The sequence below is a fragment of the Colobus angolensis genome, unplaced genomic scaffold, assembly GCF_000951035.1.
Source record: "Colobus angolensis palliatus isolate OR3802 unplaced genomic scaffold, Cang.pa_1.0 Scaffold356, whole genome shotgun sequence".
NCBI classification, from domain to species: Eukaryota; Metazoa; Chordata; class Mammalia; order Primates; family Cercopithecidae; genus Colobus; species Colobus angolensis.
In genome coordinates, this window is record NW_012116888.1 from 1,917,944 (window position 1) to 1,933,684 (window position 15,741).

Below are 15,741 nucleotides of genomic sequence, written 5' to 3' on the forward strand. Positions count from 1 at the left end.
GAGGTGGAGATTGTCGTGAGCAGAGATAGCACCGCTGCACTCCAGTCTGGGCGACAGAGCGAGACTCCGAAAAAAAAAAAAAAAAGACTGTGCTTTAACAGACTGATCCTTCTCTTCCTTCTTATGCATTCTTCTTTTGAAAGGCTCCAAAGGCAACATCTGGGTCTGGTCACCGAAGACAGATGGGCTCCTTCTACTTCTTCTCCTATCCCCTGGAGGCCTCTGCCAGAGGGTAACATGCTATTGGAATGTAATGACATGCTGGTGAAATTTTACTGGCTAGTGTTATTGTGTTATAGTGTTAAGGATGTTAGTATCCTTATCTTTAGGACCCGTTCTGTATCTGTACAGACCTCCTCATTACAGATGGATTTCTGTATTTCAAAACATTCCTGGGCTTTCTAAAGGCTGTCACTGAACTAATTCTTACGATTTTTCTTCCATTACTTTCTTTATACTTCCAAGTCCTCTTTGTCTGACATTGAACCTGAAGCCAATTTCTGAAAATTATCACTTGTGCTACTGTGGTTATGAACCAATAAAATGTTCAGAGTTGATTTGGATTTATTTTGTACTGTGCCATCATCAAATCCTTGATATTTTCTCCTGGTGTGAAGAACTCATACACTCAGACTTAACCTGTTTCATTTTCCTCTTTTTCTTCCCTTTAAGGAACAAGGTCGAAATGTCTACTTTGGTTATAAGAACTAACGTTTTCATAGGGTAGTGATTAGCGGTAATGAAAAGGTTTTATTAAACATTAACAATGAGCCAGATGCAAAGGTAAGAGCTTTGGAGCGTTGTCTCATTTAATCCTTCCAACAGCCCCACGAGGTAAATATCATGCTCTCTACATTTTATAAATGAGGAAGAAACTGAAACTCAGAGAGGGTAACTCACTCACAGTCACACAGCTGGTAGAGGTAAAGCCAGGGTCTGAACCTGGTGACCTGACTCCAGAGCCCCCATCCTCAGTCCACACTAAGCTCTACTGTGCTCTCAGCAAGCGTGCTGTGCAGCCCAAGGCTCAATCACTGTGTTTCTAAGGTGAAGCTAATTGTGCAGTGATTCTTTGACTTCCCCCTCCCTTTTCAAACTTAATCACATCTCTGAATGTTTAGAAGTTTTTCACCTGGAGTCCATATAGTCCATCCTCATGTCCCAGGAAGGGCAATATCTGTGGTCAGTATGTAGGGGCCCAGAGGGAGGAGCCAGGGCCACACCACCCCTGAGACTGAAGCCAGTACAAGTCTACATACAGTGAATGAGAAGGCCCAAGACACACACACCTTCAATCAGGGTGTCTCGAGTGCTGTTTCATACCCCAGACATGTTTCAGCCTGATCAACAAATCTGAAGAAATAACCCCCCAACAGAAGAAGGGTGGTTTACATAAATTTCTTAAAGGAATGAGGTTGATGCTGAGTGTACCAAGATAGTCCAGGGAAGTAGACACTCTGTGGGCTCCAGGGTCTGGAGTAGGTCACAGGGGACACTCAGATCTCCAGCCAGGCCTGAGGGTATGAGCTGTCCTGATAGTGTGACCTGCTGCAACCTCCTAATTATAACTGAATTCTATCTGAAGATACGCTTGTAGAACAGATGGGGCATGTACTGATGACTTGGTGGTTGGATTTTATTTCTGATGAGTAAACTGGCATTCAGATTTAAATATTACTCATTTTTGAGTTCAATTAAGATAAGTCAGTTTCTCTGAGCCTTATATACTGTGGGTGGGCAATAAATTAACAATTTTGTATCTGCAAATGAGGGGACCCAATCCTGTGCCTTCAAGACCCATAGCCCCTGATGCTCCTGGTTGCTCTCCTTGCTCCTCCTCCATGTCCCAGGAAGCAGAAAGTGGAACTCAGTCAGAATCAGGAAGGCTAATGTGGTCATGGTCATTTCAGAGTGTGGAGACCAGTCTCTGGGGAGGTGTTCCCATGGGGCCCCTGCTTCCCATCCCATGAGAAACCTGTGCTCTTGGCACAGTTACTGCGGAGCCCTGTGTTAGGAGGCTCACCCAAAGGTGCAAGGTCCCAAGAGCTGGTCTTTAGAAGGAAGGAAGAAGCTGGGCTCAGTCTGAGCCTAAAGCACTCACTCCAATTCAGCTCTCATCAGAGCTCCTAGGGCGGCTCCCACACATTCCTGCAGGTACAGTCACATGGCACTGAATCACATGCACTTTGCTCTTTTGGAACTGCCCAGTTAGGGAGGAAGGGGGATGGTCAGGCTGGGAGGTTGTGTTGGATTCAGGCACATTCCTAGGTTCCTGGCCATAACACCTGGCCTGATCCCACCGAGAAGTCCCCATCTCCACCCCGTGAGATGGTGCCCCAGATGCAAGCTGTGGTGTGACCAAACCCAGCCCTCCCAGGGCCAGCAGCAACCCAGTGTGATGAAAAATCCCATAAAGCTACCAACTCAGTGAATGACTGGCCTTTCTCTCTTAACACTTTCTTCCCACAGAGTCAGGACATGATGATAAACAAAATGATGGTTGTTGAAGTTAAACAATAATTTCAATGATAAGCTGTCATGGATCTCACTTGGTGTTCAGTGATTTATTTTATTTTGCTATTTTGGTCTACTGAAGCCAAAATGAATATTCAAGTTTCTCAGCCTCAGCATTACTGTCATTTGGGGCTAGATAATTCTTGGTTACAGCAGAGTGGTCTGTGCCCTGTAGCATGGTTAGCAGCATCCCTGGCCTCCACCCCCTGCGCACCAGGGGCACTACCCCTCTCAGTGTGACAACCAAAAATGTCTCCAAACATTGCCAAACATCCATACATTGCAAAATTGCCCCTGGTTGAGAACCACTGCTTTAGAAGGTTGACCCAGTTTCTTGCTAATTTGATGATTAGGTTTAAGTAAGTCTGGTACTTAAAATCCCTCAGGCAGGACCCCTGTTAAGACACCCTCACTTTATCTGTGTGCACGCCCTCCCATTGAGGAATGAGATCATGGCCGGGCAGAGGGCCACTTCTGAGGGGCAGGCGTTTTGCCAGCTGGCTCCTGTCAAGTGCTGTGTGTGATTGTCAGGTTGTGTTAAGTGAGCTGTTCCTCACTGGTTTAGCATCAGGCTTTGTGGGTGTCATATGGTCAGTGTTCCTAGTAAGTCGGGAGTTGATTTACCACAAGCTTCAAGTCTCTGTAAGTCATTTGGGGTTCTACATTCAACATACGGACTGCCTTTCCCTGCAGAGCTGTGTCTCCAGGGACCCGTAGACTCCTGAGTCACTCAATTACAAATATTCAACAGGAGCCAACTGACCTCGGTGAGTGTGTGCCAGGGACAGAGAAGCCACGTGGTGCTGACACGAGTTGCAGGCATGGAAAAAAATCCTCCTTCTTGGTCTTTACCTGTCCAATCGACAGAAGAAAAATCACCATTGAGGATATTGTGAGAGAGCCTAACTTAGTAGCAAGACAGATGGCAAACATCCAAATTTTCAGTACAACATTGAGCATGGACATGGTGCAGAACCTTCTGTAGGCTGGCCTCTGTGACCTGCAAAAACTGCTCGTTAGATGAATAAATATCATATATGTAGAGAAGTCCCATTTCCATGCTTATATTAATTTATACTAATGGAGGTCACAGACATTAGAGAAACACGTGAAGGGGAGAACATAGGCACAGATCAAGAGAGGCTGTTCTGATTGGGTCATTTACTGCCCGAAGAATTCAAAATACCAGAACAAACCACTTGAATCTAATCCTCAACACAACCAGCCCACCTTCCCTCCTTCCTTCCCTTGCAGTCAGGAGCTTCCATTTGTTTCCAAAGTGTTTCTCAAACATGTTATGTCTCAAGAATTGGCACCGGGTAGCTGCCATGTTTCATAATGTGAGGAATTAACATAACCATGGAGATAGGATCCACAGTGATGAGGATGTCATTTATGCATCTGACAAATAGCTTTTCTGCATCTACTGTGTGCAAGATGGTCTTTCAATCACTCTAATGAAGGGAGTCCTTTTTCTTTGCTTTGTGTTTTAGTTGGAGGGAAGCGAGGACGTATTAATATAACTAGAGTAAAATAAGAATGAAGAAGGCACAGAGAACAGAAAGATACTGAATCACAAAACCAGTAATTACTGTCATTTAGGAGGAGCTGAAGGTCTCAGATTCTTATCTGACCAGAGAGGAGAGTTAAATGTGGCCCATAAAACTTTTCTTTGTTCCTTCTTGACTTTCTTTGTTTCAAAAACCACATGGGTTTAATATTTAAACTTTTAGCATTTTTTTGTGTGTGTGTTCAAGGAAATAACTCAAATAGAAAGTTACACTCAATGTATCTGCTTCTCATTTGTATTAAACTCACACCCTGATGTGCCCTCTCAGTTAAATAGTTACCTGTTTCCCTGTAGCTCTGCGGTTTCTGCAGGGCCTGGAGATCCACATGTAAAATCCCTCCTGTAACAAACACAGTGCTTTGTGCACTGGTGGAAAAACAGCGCTGCTGAAAGCCTCTACCCATGTATAATTTAGCAACATCACCTGGGGCTGCAGGCACGGCTTGGAGGACAATGACTTGGGTGCCTCGGGATCCACACCTAATTGGGGCATCTCATGACAATCAAGGGAAAGGATAATGTCTGCTTTGCTACCTGAATCAACATCTCTCTGCGCTGGTGTCACAATTACAACTGAAAGGGTGTGGCAGATGCATGCAACTCTCAGGGAACAGCCTGCAGAACATCTTGGCAGGGGGAGGACAAGAGCTGGCCAGACTCTCCTGGAAGTTCTGGAAGGAGATGCTGAAGCTCTACCTATCCCACTGTAAAGGATAACACCAGGAAATCCTGGTTAATACGGTTTAACCTCCTAATCATGCACTGACTATCCCCCACCATTGCATGGGAGGCAGAGAAGAATAAAACACTGTGCACATGTGTCCAAATAGAATCAAGGGCACTTTTTAATTTTTTTTTTTAGCTCAATGTGTAGAGTAAGTTTTTCACTGGTCTGATCAAAAGAAAACCAGGGACAGACAACTAACTGGCTGTGCAATGCAGACCCCTGCCTGAGGAAGGGACTTCAGGTGGGAAACTTTTGTAGAAAGTCCTGTGCAAAGCAGGCTATGACTGCACCCCTCAAAGAGTATGAGGAAACAGGAAAAAAAAACAAAAAGTTCAAGTGAAGAGGAAAGGACCCTTGAAGGCCTGCCAGCCAGCTCCTAAGTGATCTTCCTGATATGTCAATATCTGGGTGCTGCTGCAGGACACTGGAGCAGGCTCAGTGTAACCTCACCCCTGCTGGCAAGAGGCTCCCTGGCCCCGCCTCCAGACCCGCCCCAGGCAGGAAGAAGAGCACCCAGGTCGTGGGGCATGCTGACGGAAAGGCAGCCTTCCTAGAATAGGAAAGCAACTGACTGAGACGCCTCTGTCCCCTTTAATTAGAGTTTATTGGTAGGAAATCAGAGTCTGAAGCCAACTGGGGACTTCACAGTGATCCTCACACCCAGATGGGCTGACCCAGGAGCAGTGTAGGCTCTACACACCATTCTGCTGTCAAGTGGTCAAAATGAACACATCAGAAGGTCAAATTCTGGCTCGGCCTCCAAGTGCAGAGACAGCATTAACTTCGAGAGTATTGCGGGCAACCATTATAACCCTCTAATTGCCTATGCAATGCACAAGATTTTAAAAGATATGTATTGCACAAACAATATTGTGAAACAACAGAAATCAACCCTCTCATCTTAAAAAAAAACCTTAATACGAGGTTCCAGGAGAGGATTTAAAAAATGATATGGCTGTTCTTTGCTTCAGGCAATAAACCTGCTACTGAAAACCTGTGTGTAAATACAGCCTTATGCCAACTAAGTCCTTCTTAAAAATGCACCAGAAAACAGGCTCTGTTTTAAACACTTAATTGTATTTGCTCATTAAGTCTTCAGAAGCCCTGGAAGTAGATTTTATGAAGATCTTCATTTTGCAGGTAGGAAATTGCAACACAGAAATGTTCAGTAACTTGGACAAGATTGCAGAACTGAGTTGGAAAAGGGTGCCCAGGCCTCTGGGCCCACGTCCCTAACCACGGGCTACACTGCCTCCCAATGGACTGAGAGTGAGTTAGTTCCCTGGCAAAGCCTGCCCCTCCCAAGCATGCTGTTTATAAAGATAAATATGGTCACACATGGTCACATTTAATATCAACAACATCCCATACTTAAATCTTCGAATGAAAATATATGCCTATTTCCTGATAGAGCATCACACGGCTAAAACACAGAGCTGAAAGCATAAAGAAGTACCTTCCCCATATCCATTCGCCTTTCTTTTCTTGAAAAGCCTCAAATAGATTTGGGCAGCAATATAGTCAATTAAAAAAATACTTTCCTGCTGAGGATCTACAAAAATTGTCAACTAACATCATACTTAAAGGTAAAAGGCTGAGTGCTTTCCCCCTAAGTTCAAGAAGATGATGAGAATGTCTGTTATCAGCACTTCTTTTCAACACCAACATGGAGATTCTAGCCAGGGCAATAAGGCAAGAAAAGGAAATTAAAGGCAGAGATTAAAAATGAATAAGTAGGCCAGGCACAGTGGCTTAAACCTGTAAACCCAGCACTTTGGGAGGCCAAGGAACTCAGAGGGCTGAGGTGGGAGGATTGCTTGAGCCTGGGTATATTGAGCCATGATCACGCCACTGCACTCTAGCCTGGGCGACACAGTGAGACCCTGTCTCAAAAAAAACTCCAAAACTAACAAAAAGGAGTAAGTAAAACTGACTCCACTCAAAATGACATGATTGTCTATGTAGAAAAATCTTAAGGAATATTTATTTATTTATTTGTTTGTTTATTTTTGAGACAGGGTCTCAGTCCTGTCACCCAGACTTGACCTCAGTGGCACGATCATGGCTCACTGTAGCCTTGACCTCCTAGGCTCAAGCAATCCTCCCAACCTCAGCCTCTCGAGTAGCTGGGACTACAGGTGCACAACACTGTGCATGGCTAACTCTTCTGAATTTTCAGTAGAGACAGGGTCTTGCTGTGTTGCTGGAGTTGGTCTCAAACTCCTGGGCTCAAGTGATCTGCCAGCCTTGGCCTCCCAAAGTTGCTGGGATTAGAGGTGTGAGCCACTGTGTCCAGACTAAGAAATATATAATAAAGCTGTTAGAGAAATAGGAGCACAGGAGAACCAAGGTGACATCATTTTAAAATCGACTCGATCTTAAAACTAGCGAGGTACATTACTTGCCAGTCACGAACCATGGTCATAAGATGTTTACAGTTGAGAAAACAGCTTAAATGTACCTGAAAGAACATAATCTTACAACAGTGGGAAGTCCAGATGTCCCAATACCCATAACAATATATTATTTTAAGATAATTATATTTATGCTTTGATGTATTTATTCACTAAAAAAAGCAAGGGGCCAAGTGTGGTGACTCACGCCTGTAATCCCAGCCCTTTGGGAGGCTGAGGCGGGTGGATCATGAGGTCAGGAGTTCGAGACCAAACTGGCCAATATGGTGAAACACTGTCTCTACCAAAAATACAAAAATTAGCTGGGCGTGGTGGCGCGTGCCTATAGTCCCAGCTATCCGGGAGGCTGAGGCAGAAGAAACGCTTGAATCCGGGAGATGGAGGTTGCAGTGAGCTGAGATCATGCCACTGCAATCTAGCCTGGGTGACCAAGTGAGCCTCCGTCTCAAATAAATAAATAAATAAATAAATAAATATAAAAATAAAAGAATAATTTTCTTTAAATGAACAGAATAATAAATTTTGCCATGCTGTCAGCCCACCCACACATAGACAGAGCTTAGCTTAACCTTTACAAAGGTAAGACCCCTATATAAGAAGGTTTTAAAACAAAGATGGCACAGGCATGGTGGCTCACACCTGTAATCCCAGCACTTTAGAGGCTAAGGTGGGTGGATCACTTGAGCCCGGGAGTTCGAGACCAGTCTGGGCAACATGGTGAAACCCCATTTCTACAAAAAATACAAAAACTAGCTGGGCGTGGTGGTGGGTGCCTGTAGTCTCAGCTACTTGGGAGGCTGAAGTGGAAGTATCGCCTGAGCCTGGGAGGGTCAAGGTGCAGTGAGCCATGATTGTATCACTGCACTCCAGCCTGGGCAACAGAGGGAGACCTTATCTCAAAAAGACAAAAAGAAAAACCAAACAACAACGACAAAAAACAAAGACAGCACATTCCTCCTCTTGCTTTCTGAGGATGCCCTACTCTGTAACTGAGTAGTTTTCAATAAATGACCTCTTCTCACTGCACTGTGACTTGCCTTGAATTTCTTCCTGCACATGATCCAAGAACCCCCTTTTAGGATTTGGATCAAGACCCATCTTCTGGCAACAAAGCTACTGGAACTACTGAGTTAAAGAAAGGCACAAAGTATAAGATTGATATACAAAGATCAATTGTATTTCTGTATTCTAGCAATGAACTGGAACTCAAAATAAAAATGCCATTTACAATAGCATCAAAATCTGAAATCCTTAAGAATACTTTTTTTTTTTTTGAGATGGAGTCTCGCTTTGTTGCCCAGGCTGGAGTGCAGTGGCACGATCTCGGCTCACTGCAAGCTCCACCTCCTGGGTTCATGCCATTCTCCTGCCTCAGCCTCCCAAGTAGTTGGGACTACAGGCACCCGCCACCACGCCCGGCTGATTTTTTGTATTTTTAGTAGAGACGGGGTTTCACCGTGTTAGCCAGGATGGTCTCGATCGCCTGACTTCGTGATCCGCCTGCCTCGGCCTCCCAAAGTGCTGGGATTACAGGTGTGAGCCACCACGCCTGACCAAGAATACATTTTATAAAATGCAAGATCTATACATGAAAACTAAAAAAACCTCGCAGAATGAAAATTTAAAAGACGACTTAAAAAAAAGGAGAACTGTACATTGTGTTCATAGGTCAGATAACTCGATATCACTAAGATGTCGCTTCTCCCTATATTGATCTATAGATGCAACCCAATGCCAATCAAAATGAATGCCAGCAGGCTTTATTTTGTGTGTGTATGGTAAAACAATACAAGCTAATTAGAAAATTTGTAAGAGAATACAGAGGACCTAGAAGAGTCAAAACCATTTTGAGAAAAGAAGCGTTGGAGGATTCACACTGCCTGATTTTAAGGCTTACTATAAAGCTATAGTAAACACAACACTATGGTATTGGGGTAAGGATAGAAACATAAGTTAATAGAACAAAGTAGAGAGTTCAGAAATAGAGCCACATATGTATGGTCTACTGATTTTCCACAAAGGTACCACGGTAATTGAATGAGGGAAAAACAATCTTTTCAACAAATGGCACTAAAACAATTGAACATCCACATGAAAAAACAAAGAAATAAATGAACCTTATCCTTTACTTTATACCATATACAAAAGCTAGCCCAAAGTGAATCATAGACCTAAATGTAAACACTAAATCTACAACGTTTCTAGATGAAAACATAACAGAAAGTCTTAGTGACCTTGGTTTAGATTTTGTGAGGTAAGACACAAATTTTGAATTGTTTCAAAATTTAAATACACTGTTAAGAAAATGAAAAGGCAGGTAATGGATTAGGCAAAAATATATGCAATCTCATATAATAAAGGATTTCTGTACAGAATTTATAAAGACATCTACAGCTCAGTAGTAGGAAAACAAAATCCAGTTTAACAGATGGGCAAAACATCTGAACAAACACTTCACCAAACAAGATAAAATAAATGGCAAATAAACACATGAAGAAGATCTGAGAAATGCAGATTAAGACCACGATGAGAAGGTACTACCCACCCACTGAAATGGCTAAAATGAGTAAGACTTGCAAAGCCGAGTATTGGTGAGGATGCAGAGAAACTAACATCGTTGCTGGTGGGAGTGTAAAATGTTGCAGCCACTTTAGAAACAGCAGGGCAATTTCTAATAAAGTCAAACCTATACCGACAGAAGAACCCAGCCATTCCACCCCTCGGTATTTACACAAGATAAATGAAAACACATGTCCACATAAAGTCGCATATAAAATTGTTCACAGAAGCTTTATTCATAATAGCCAATATGGGAATCAGTGCATATACCTACCACCTGCTTACTGGGTAAACAAATTGTATACATCTACACAAAGGAATACCACTTCACAATAAAGAGGAACAAACCTATGCCATTCCATTTCTATTAAATTATAGAAAAGGCAAATTTACAATGAAAGAAAGATAAGTAGTTTCCAGGAGTTGGGGATGGGAGAAGAGATTGACTGCAAAGTTGCACAAAGGAACTTCGTGGGTGACAGAAATGTCCTATATCCAGATACTAGTGGTGTTTATATGACAAGTGCATTTGTCAAAACTGGCTAATTGTGCACTTAAAATTGGTTAATTTTAATTCATGTAAATTATATCTAACATTTATTATAAATTTTTATATTATATAATTTTTATACATAAAAACAGAGTTGTTTTTTTTTTAAAGAAGCTCATTTCCCCATACTCCCTAGCCACTAAGGTTAGATATGTAACCTCCCTTGCCAATGAGAACAGGCAGTTGTCTACTGGGAAACTCCTCTGTAAAAGCTACTGCTTTCCTGATAACAAGATACCGCCTTTTTCCCTTTGTCCTTTCTGCACCTACCTGCTTGGAACTCAGCCACCTTGTGACCTTGAGAACAGTTTTAAAGGCTGTACTATGGAGGTATATTGGTTCCTAGGGCTGCTGTAACTCCTTACCACAGTCCTGGTGGCTAAAAACAGAAATGTATTTTCTCGCAGTTCTGGAGGCTAGAAGTCTGAAATCAAGGTGTAAGCAGTTCCGTGCCCACTTCTGAAGGCTCTTTCTTTCCTCTTCTGGCTTCTGGTGGCTACCAGCAGTCTCTGACATTCCTTGGCTTGCAGCTGCTTCACTCCCATCGCTGCCTCCACCAGCAGAAGGCCTTCTTCCCTGAGTCTCTGCTCTTCTTCTTATACGGACAGCTGTCATATTGGGTTAAAGCCCCCCCTACTCCAATGTGACCTCGTCTTAATTTGATTCCATCTGCAAATTTCCCTGTTTCCAACAGGGTCACATTCACAGGTACTGGGGGTTAGGACTTGAACATATCTTTTTCAAGGACAGAATTCAATCTATAACCTGGGGACAGAGAGGACAGACAGTAAGAGCCCCGGCCCTACTTGGTCATGGAGCCACAGCGTGAGTTCTGGGCTGCCTGCCTCTGTCTTCTCATTAGGGGAGAACAGTAAGCCCCTATTTAGTTAAACCACTGCAGTCAAGCACTTTAGCTGATACACTCTGCCTCCCCTAATTGTTAAAGGAGATCACAGTCCCTCCTTGACCTGTTCAACAAGAGGCCAGGGTGTCCAGCACTAGCAAAACACTGGGCCCGAGGTGGCAGTTCACCGAGTGACTGAGTGCTCACATTGTCCTTGCACGTTCTCTTGGCCCAGCCACCCACCTTGCACCATCGCAGTCTAGGACTGTCCCTCCTTGGTCTGCTGAGTCTTGTGTGACCTTGGCCTTCTCCCCCGCACAGCATTTTAAGGCCCCTGTGGTGGCTTCACCAGCTGCGACAGCTTCAATTTCCCTGTCTGGCCCATGCCTTCCTCCAGCCCTATGTTCTGTGCCTGCTCTGCCCTCCAGTCACGCGGAGGGGCTCAATGTCTCTCTTGACAATTATCATCTGTCCTGCTCCATACCCAGGACCACGTTAGGCTCAGCACCATGCTCTGCAGCTCACTGTTAATTCCCATGGGGCCCCTTCTCCCACACATCCCCACACCCATCCGGACTCACAGACGGCCCCTTCCTCATGCCAGCCTTCCAGCCCAGTACCTCTTCCACGGGCTACAGATGTCTCCCTGCACATTCCATTTTTTGATTAAAACAGGATAAGCAGAAACCTGAGGGAGTGCACAATCCTCTGCAGAATGCATCAGGCCTTTTCAGTGCCATGATTTCTGCTTCCACCTTCTGAGTTCTTCAGGCTCCTGTCCATGGCAGAGTTTAAAACATTCCTCCCTTTGTACCTAGCCCCAGATCCATTTGTATGTCCTTAGAATTATTTGACTGTGCTTACTCCTAAATCTCCCCTCTCCCCTCTCATCTCCCTGTGCATAGAGGTGGCATCATCAGGAAAGAGTCCAGTCCTGATCAATAACTGCACTCCCGCCTGGCAGACAGGACGTCTTGGAGCCTGGATGTCAGCTTTTGCGACACACATCAGGTGCTGCCCCTCTTACATGACGACAATCAGATACGGAGTTTAGCAACAGATATGGAGTATGCAGCTATATTAAAATATTTTTATAGACAAATAGAGGCCAACACAATGATTGCTTCCCCACTTTCTGCTCTCCGGGGTAAGCCCTGAACTGCTTAGCCAGTAACTACCTTGCAGAGTCACAGGAAATGTCGCAAGCCAGATCTTCCCAGGCCACAGAGTCTTTTTTCTTCCTCTTCCTCCTTCCTTTTCTTCTCTTTCCTTTCTGTAGTAAGTGTCGCCTGTGGCCTGGGCTTCCATCATGGTCACCTCCAGCACAGTGGTACCTGCCCTCGCCTCCCTCTGCTGCAGGCCCCTAGCAGCCCTCCCTGCCTCCTGATTGGCCCTGGCTGGGAGGTCTGGGGGCCCCTGGGGGTCCTGCCCACACCTCTCTGTGACTGTACTGGCTGATGTGGCAGAACACAAGGTTGCCTTCCTCAGGGTCCCCAGAAGCCTCTCCAGATGCCATTGCTTGCCTTGGGGGTATCCTGACAGATGGAATCCCGCCCCCGCCTGTGCCAGGTCAGGAAGGGACCATTCCTCATCTGCTCAGCCTCATCTCTACCTTCCCGTCTCTCTTCCTGTTTGACGTTTTTTCTTGTGTGTGCCTTATGTGTGTGTGTGTGTATGTGTGTGTGTGTGTGGAGGGGTCTTTATATATTTGTCTGCCTTCCTGTATTTTTCTTTTTCTTTTTTTTGAGATGGAGTTTCGCTCTGTCGCCTAGGCTGGAGTGCAGTGGAATGATCTCGGCTTACCGCAACCTCTGCCTCCTGGTTTCAAGCGATTCTCCAGCCCCGGCCTCCCAAGTAGCTGGGATTACAGGTGCCTACCAACAAGCCTGGCTAATTTTTGTGTTTTTTTACTAGAGATAGGGTTTCACCATGTTGGCAAGTATTGGTCAGGCTGGTCTTTAACTCCTAACCTCAGGTGATCCACTCGCCTCGGCCTCCCAAAGTGCTGGGATTACAGGCATGAGCCACCATGCTCGGCCTTCCTATATTTTTCTTTCTGTATTACATCTTTACAATTTTTTCTATTCTGTACTTTTTCCTCTCTCTCTCTTTCTAGTCTAGATGAGTTCTTTCTGTCTGTCTTTCTTTCTGTGCTTACATAAGCACCTTTTACTCTTCTATATTTTTAATTTTTCTGTGTTTTTCTGCCTTTCTGTATTCTTTGGTCCTTCCACATTGTCTCTTTTTTCTTTTTTACATTCCCCAGAAACAGATCTCAGTTTTATTTTTATTCCTGTATTTCTATCTCTTTTTCCTTGTGTTGTTCTTTCTATCTTGTTTCCTGGGTTAATTCAAGTGTCTCAACTTCCACTCTTCTCTCATGTATTTGCACTCCAAATGATTCCTCCCTTTCATCTTTAGATGTCTTCTCTACTAAACTTGGTTTCCTCTGCTTGACTTTGGGAAGAGGGTCCTCCCCTCTCCACCCTCAGCCTCTCTTCTTGAGCTCTGAAATGCCCTCTTTCTGTACTGAGGGGCAGGTGTGGCGGTCCTCAAGGAGAGTCTCCCAGACAGCAAGGGGGCTGGGCCCAGGAGCCAGCAGCTCACTGGTGGATTCTGAGATGAGAATGTGGGACTCTTGGCACCTTTGCCCTAAACTTTGAACCTGACCTAGAATTCCAAGACAGCAGCATAAACAAATCTCCCTCAACATTCTGCTACATATGAGAAAAAGGAAATACAGGAGAAAGGATACAGAGGGCACCCTGATGTCCACAGTTTCCAGCTTGTTTCCTATGGAGAAAGAGAAATGCCCAGACAGGACTGTATCCTGGATTCGGAGGCCAGCTGCAGGGTTCTTGTCCGGTCTCTGAGACCCAGTGAAATGCTGAGCCTGGGTCAGAGTTTAAGTACAAGGTGTTTTCCTGCATTGGCCCACTCCTCTACCCTTCGCCCCTGCCATCCTTGCCTGTCCCAGCCTCCTCTGCAGCAGAATCTCCCTTTGCTCAGAATGTGGCAGGTGGCAGTTCTGCAGGGTGGAGCAGGTGAAACAGTCCCTGTCTAGGGAGGTGTGCCCCTGAGGTGCAAGGCTGGAATTCACAACACATATTCCTAGAAAAACACCATGCCAAAATGATCGATGGCATTGATAATGCTATGAATGGGTCCAGCAACCAGGACATACTGAGCACATTCCATGTTCCAAGCACTGCACTGAAATGCTGTATAAGAAAGAGATTCTGCTTTTATAGACGAGTCTCAGAAGAGCTGTACAATATCTGTCTCTAGGTCACACACTGGAACCCAGATAAATATGGCTCCAAAGAATACGATCTGTCTGGCCCTCCTGGTCCCCAGGCCCCAACACAGCTGGTTTAGCACAGCTGCATGAGAGCCCACATCATTGTTCACAAAGGGGGCTCCTACCAGACTGTCTTGTTCACAGCAGCAAAAATATCATCTTTCTCAATGGTGCTTGGTGCAGGGGAGGGTCTCAGTAAATGTACATTCAAAGATACACACATGCACATGCACATGTGCACACACACACACACACACACACACATACACACATGGCTCCCCTCTATCCTGAACCATATCCAGAGCACACGCCACTCTCTTGCTTCAGATATTTGTACATGCAATTCTCTCCACCAGAATACCCTCCACCACCTAACCACCTCCTCCTGGTTTCAAGAACGTAAGACACCTCATCAGGAAGTCCCCCACCAGCTCTCCATCCCCTGAGTGATTCAGGCATCCTCCTCCCACCAAGCTGGCATGTCCACCACAGAAACTTTTGCCATGCTGCCATGTGAGCGCTGCTCTGACCAGGGCAGGACTGCGACCACCCCAGCATCCAGCACGGCACAGGGAACCCGGTCAGGCAATGACCACATGAAGGAAGCCACTCCCACAGATGGGTGGTGAGAGTAGAGATGGATGCACCAGGTGGGAGCAGAAAAGAAAGTGGATTCAGCCAGGCACGGTGGCTCATGCCTGTAATCCCAGCACTTTGGAAGGCCAAGGCGGGTGGATCACTTAAAGTCAGGAGTTTGTGACCAGCCTGGCCAACAGGGTGAAACCCCATCTCTACTAAAAATATAAAATTAGCTGGGCATGGTAGCATGTGCCTGTAATCCCAGTTACTCAGGAGGCTGAGGCAGGAGAATCGCTTGAACCGGGGAGGTGGTAGTTGCAGTGAGTCAAGATTGTGCCACTGCACTCCAGCCTGGGTGATAGGGAGATTCCGTCTCAAAAAAAAAGAAAAGAAAAAGAAAATGAATTCAGAGTAGATTCAGAGGGCAGAGAAATAGAGCAAATTCAGCAGAGAGGGTCAGCCACTCACTGCGCTGCAGTCACGGGGCCTGCTAGGATCTCTGCAGCCTCTTCTTTTACCCACACTGTCTTCCAAGCTCTGGTCTGGAGTCTGGCAATATAAGCAGACCCCCAAAGTCTATGCCTAGTGAAGACTCGATCATTTTTGTCACACACTAGAGTTCCAGGAGTGGGAACCTGTATGTGTTTGATCTGACCTGTTTCTGAAACTTTTCCCTACTGAGG

The 15,741-nt window shown here is 45.2% G+C and overlaps 1 protein-coding gene across 1 annotated transcript in view; it reads right to left on the reverse strand.

The window, feature by feature from the left end:
• Positions 1 to 15,741, reverse strand: part of ACOXL (acyl-CoA oxidase-like) — a 341,854-nt gene that overhangs the window by 83,655 nt on the left and 242,458 nt on the right. Inside the window, 2 exon segments of the mRNA XM_011953095.1 lie at positions 3,278 to 3,344; positions 3,346 to 3,366. Of these exon segments, the coding sequence (XP_011808485.1) occupies positions 3,278 to 3,344; positions 3,346 to 3,366 (88 nt within the window).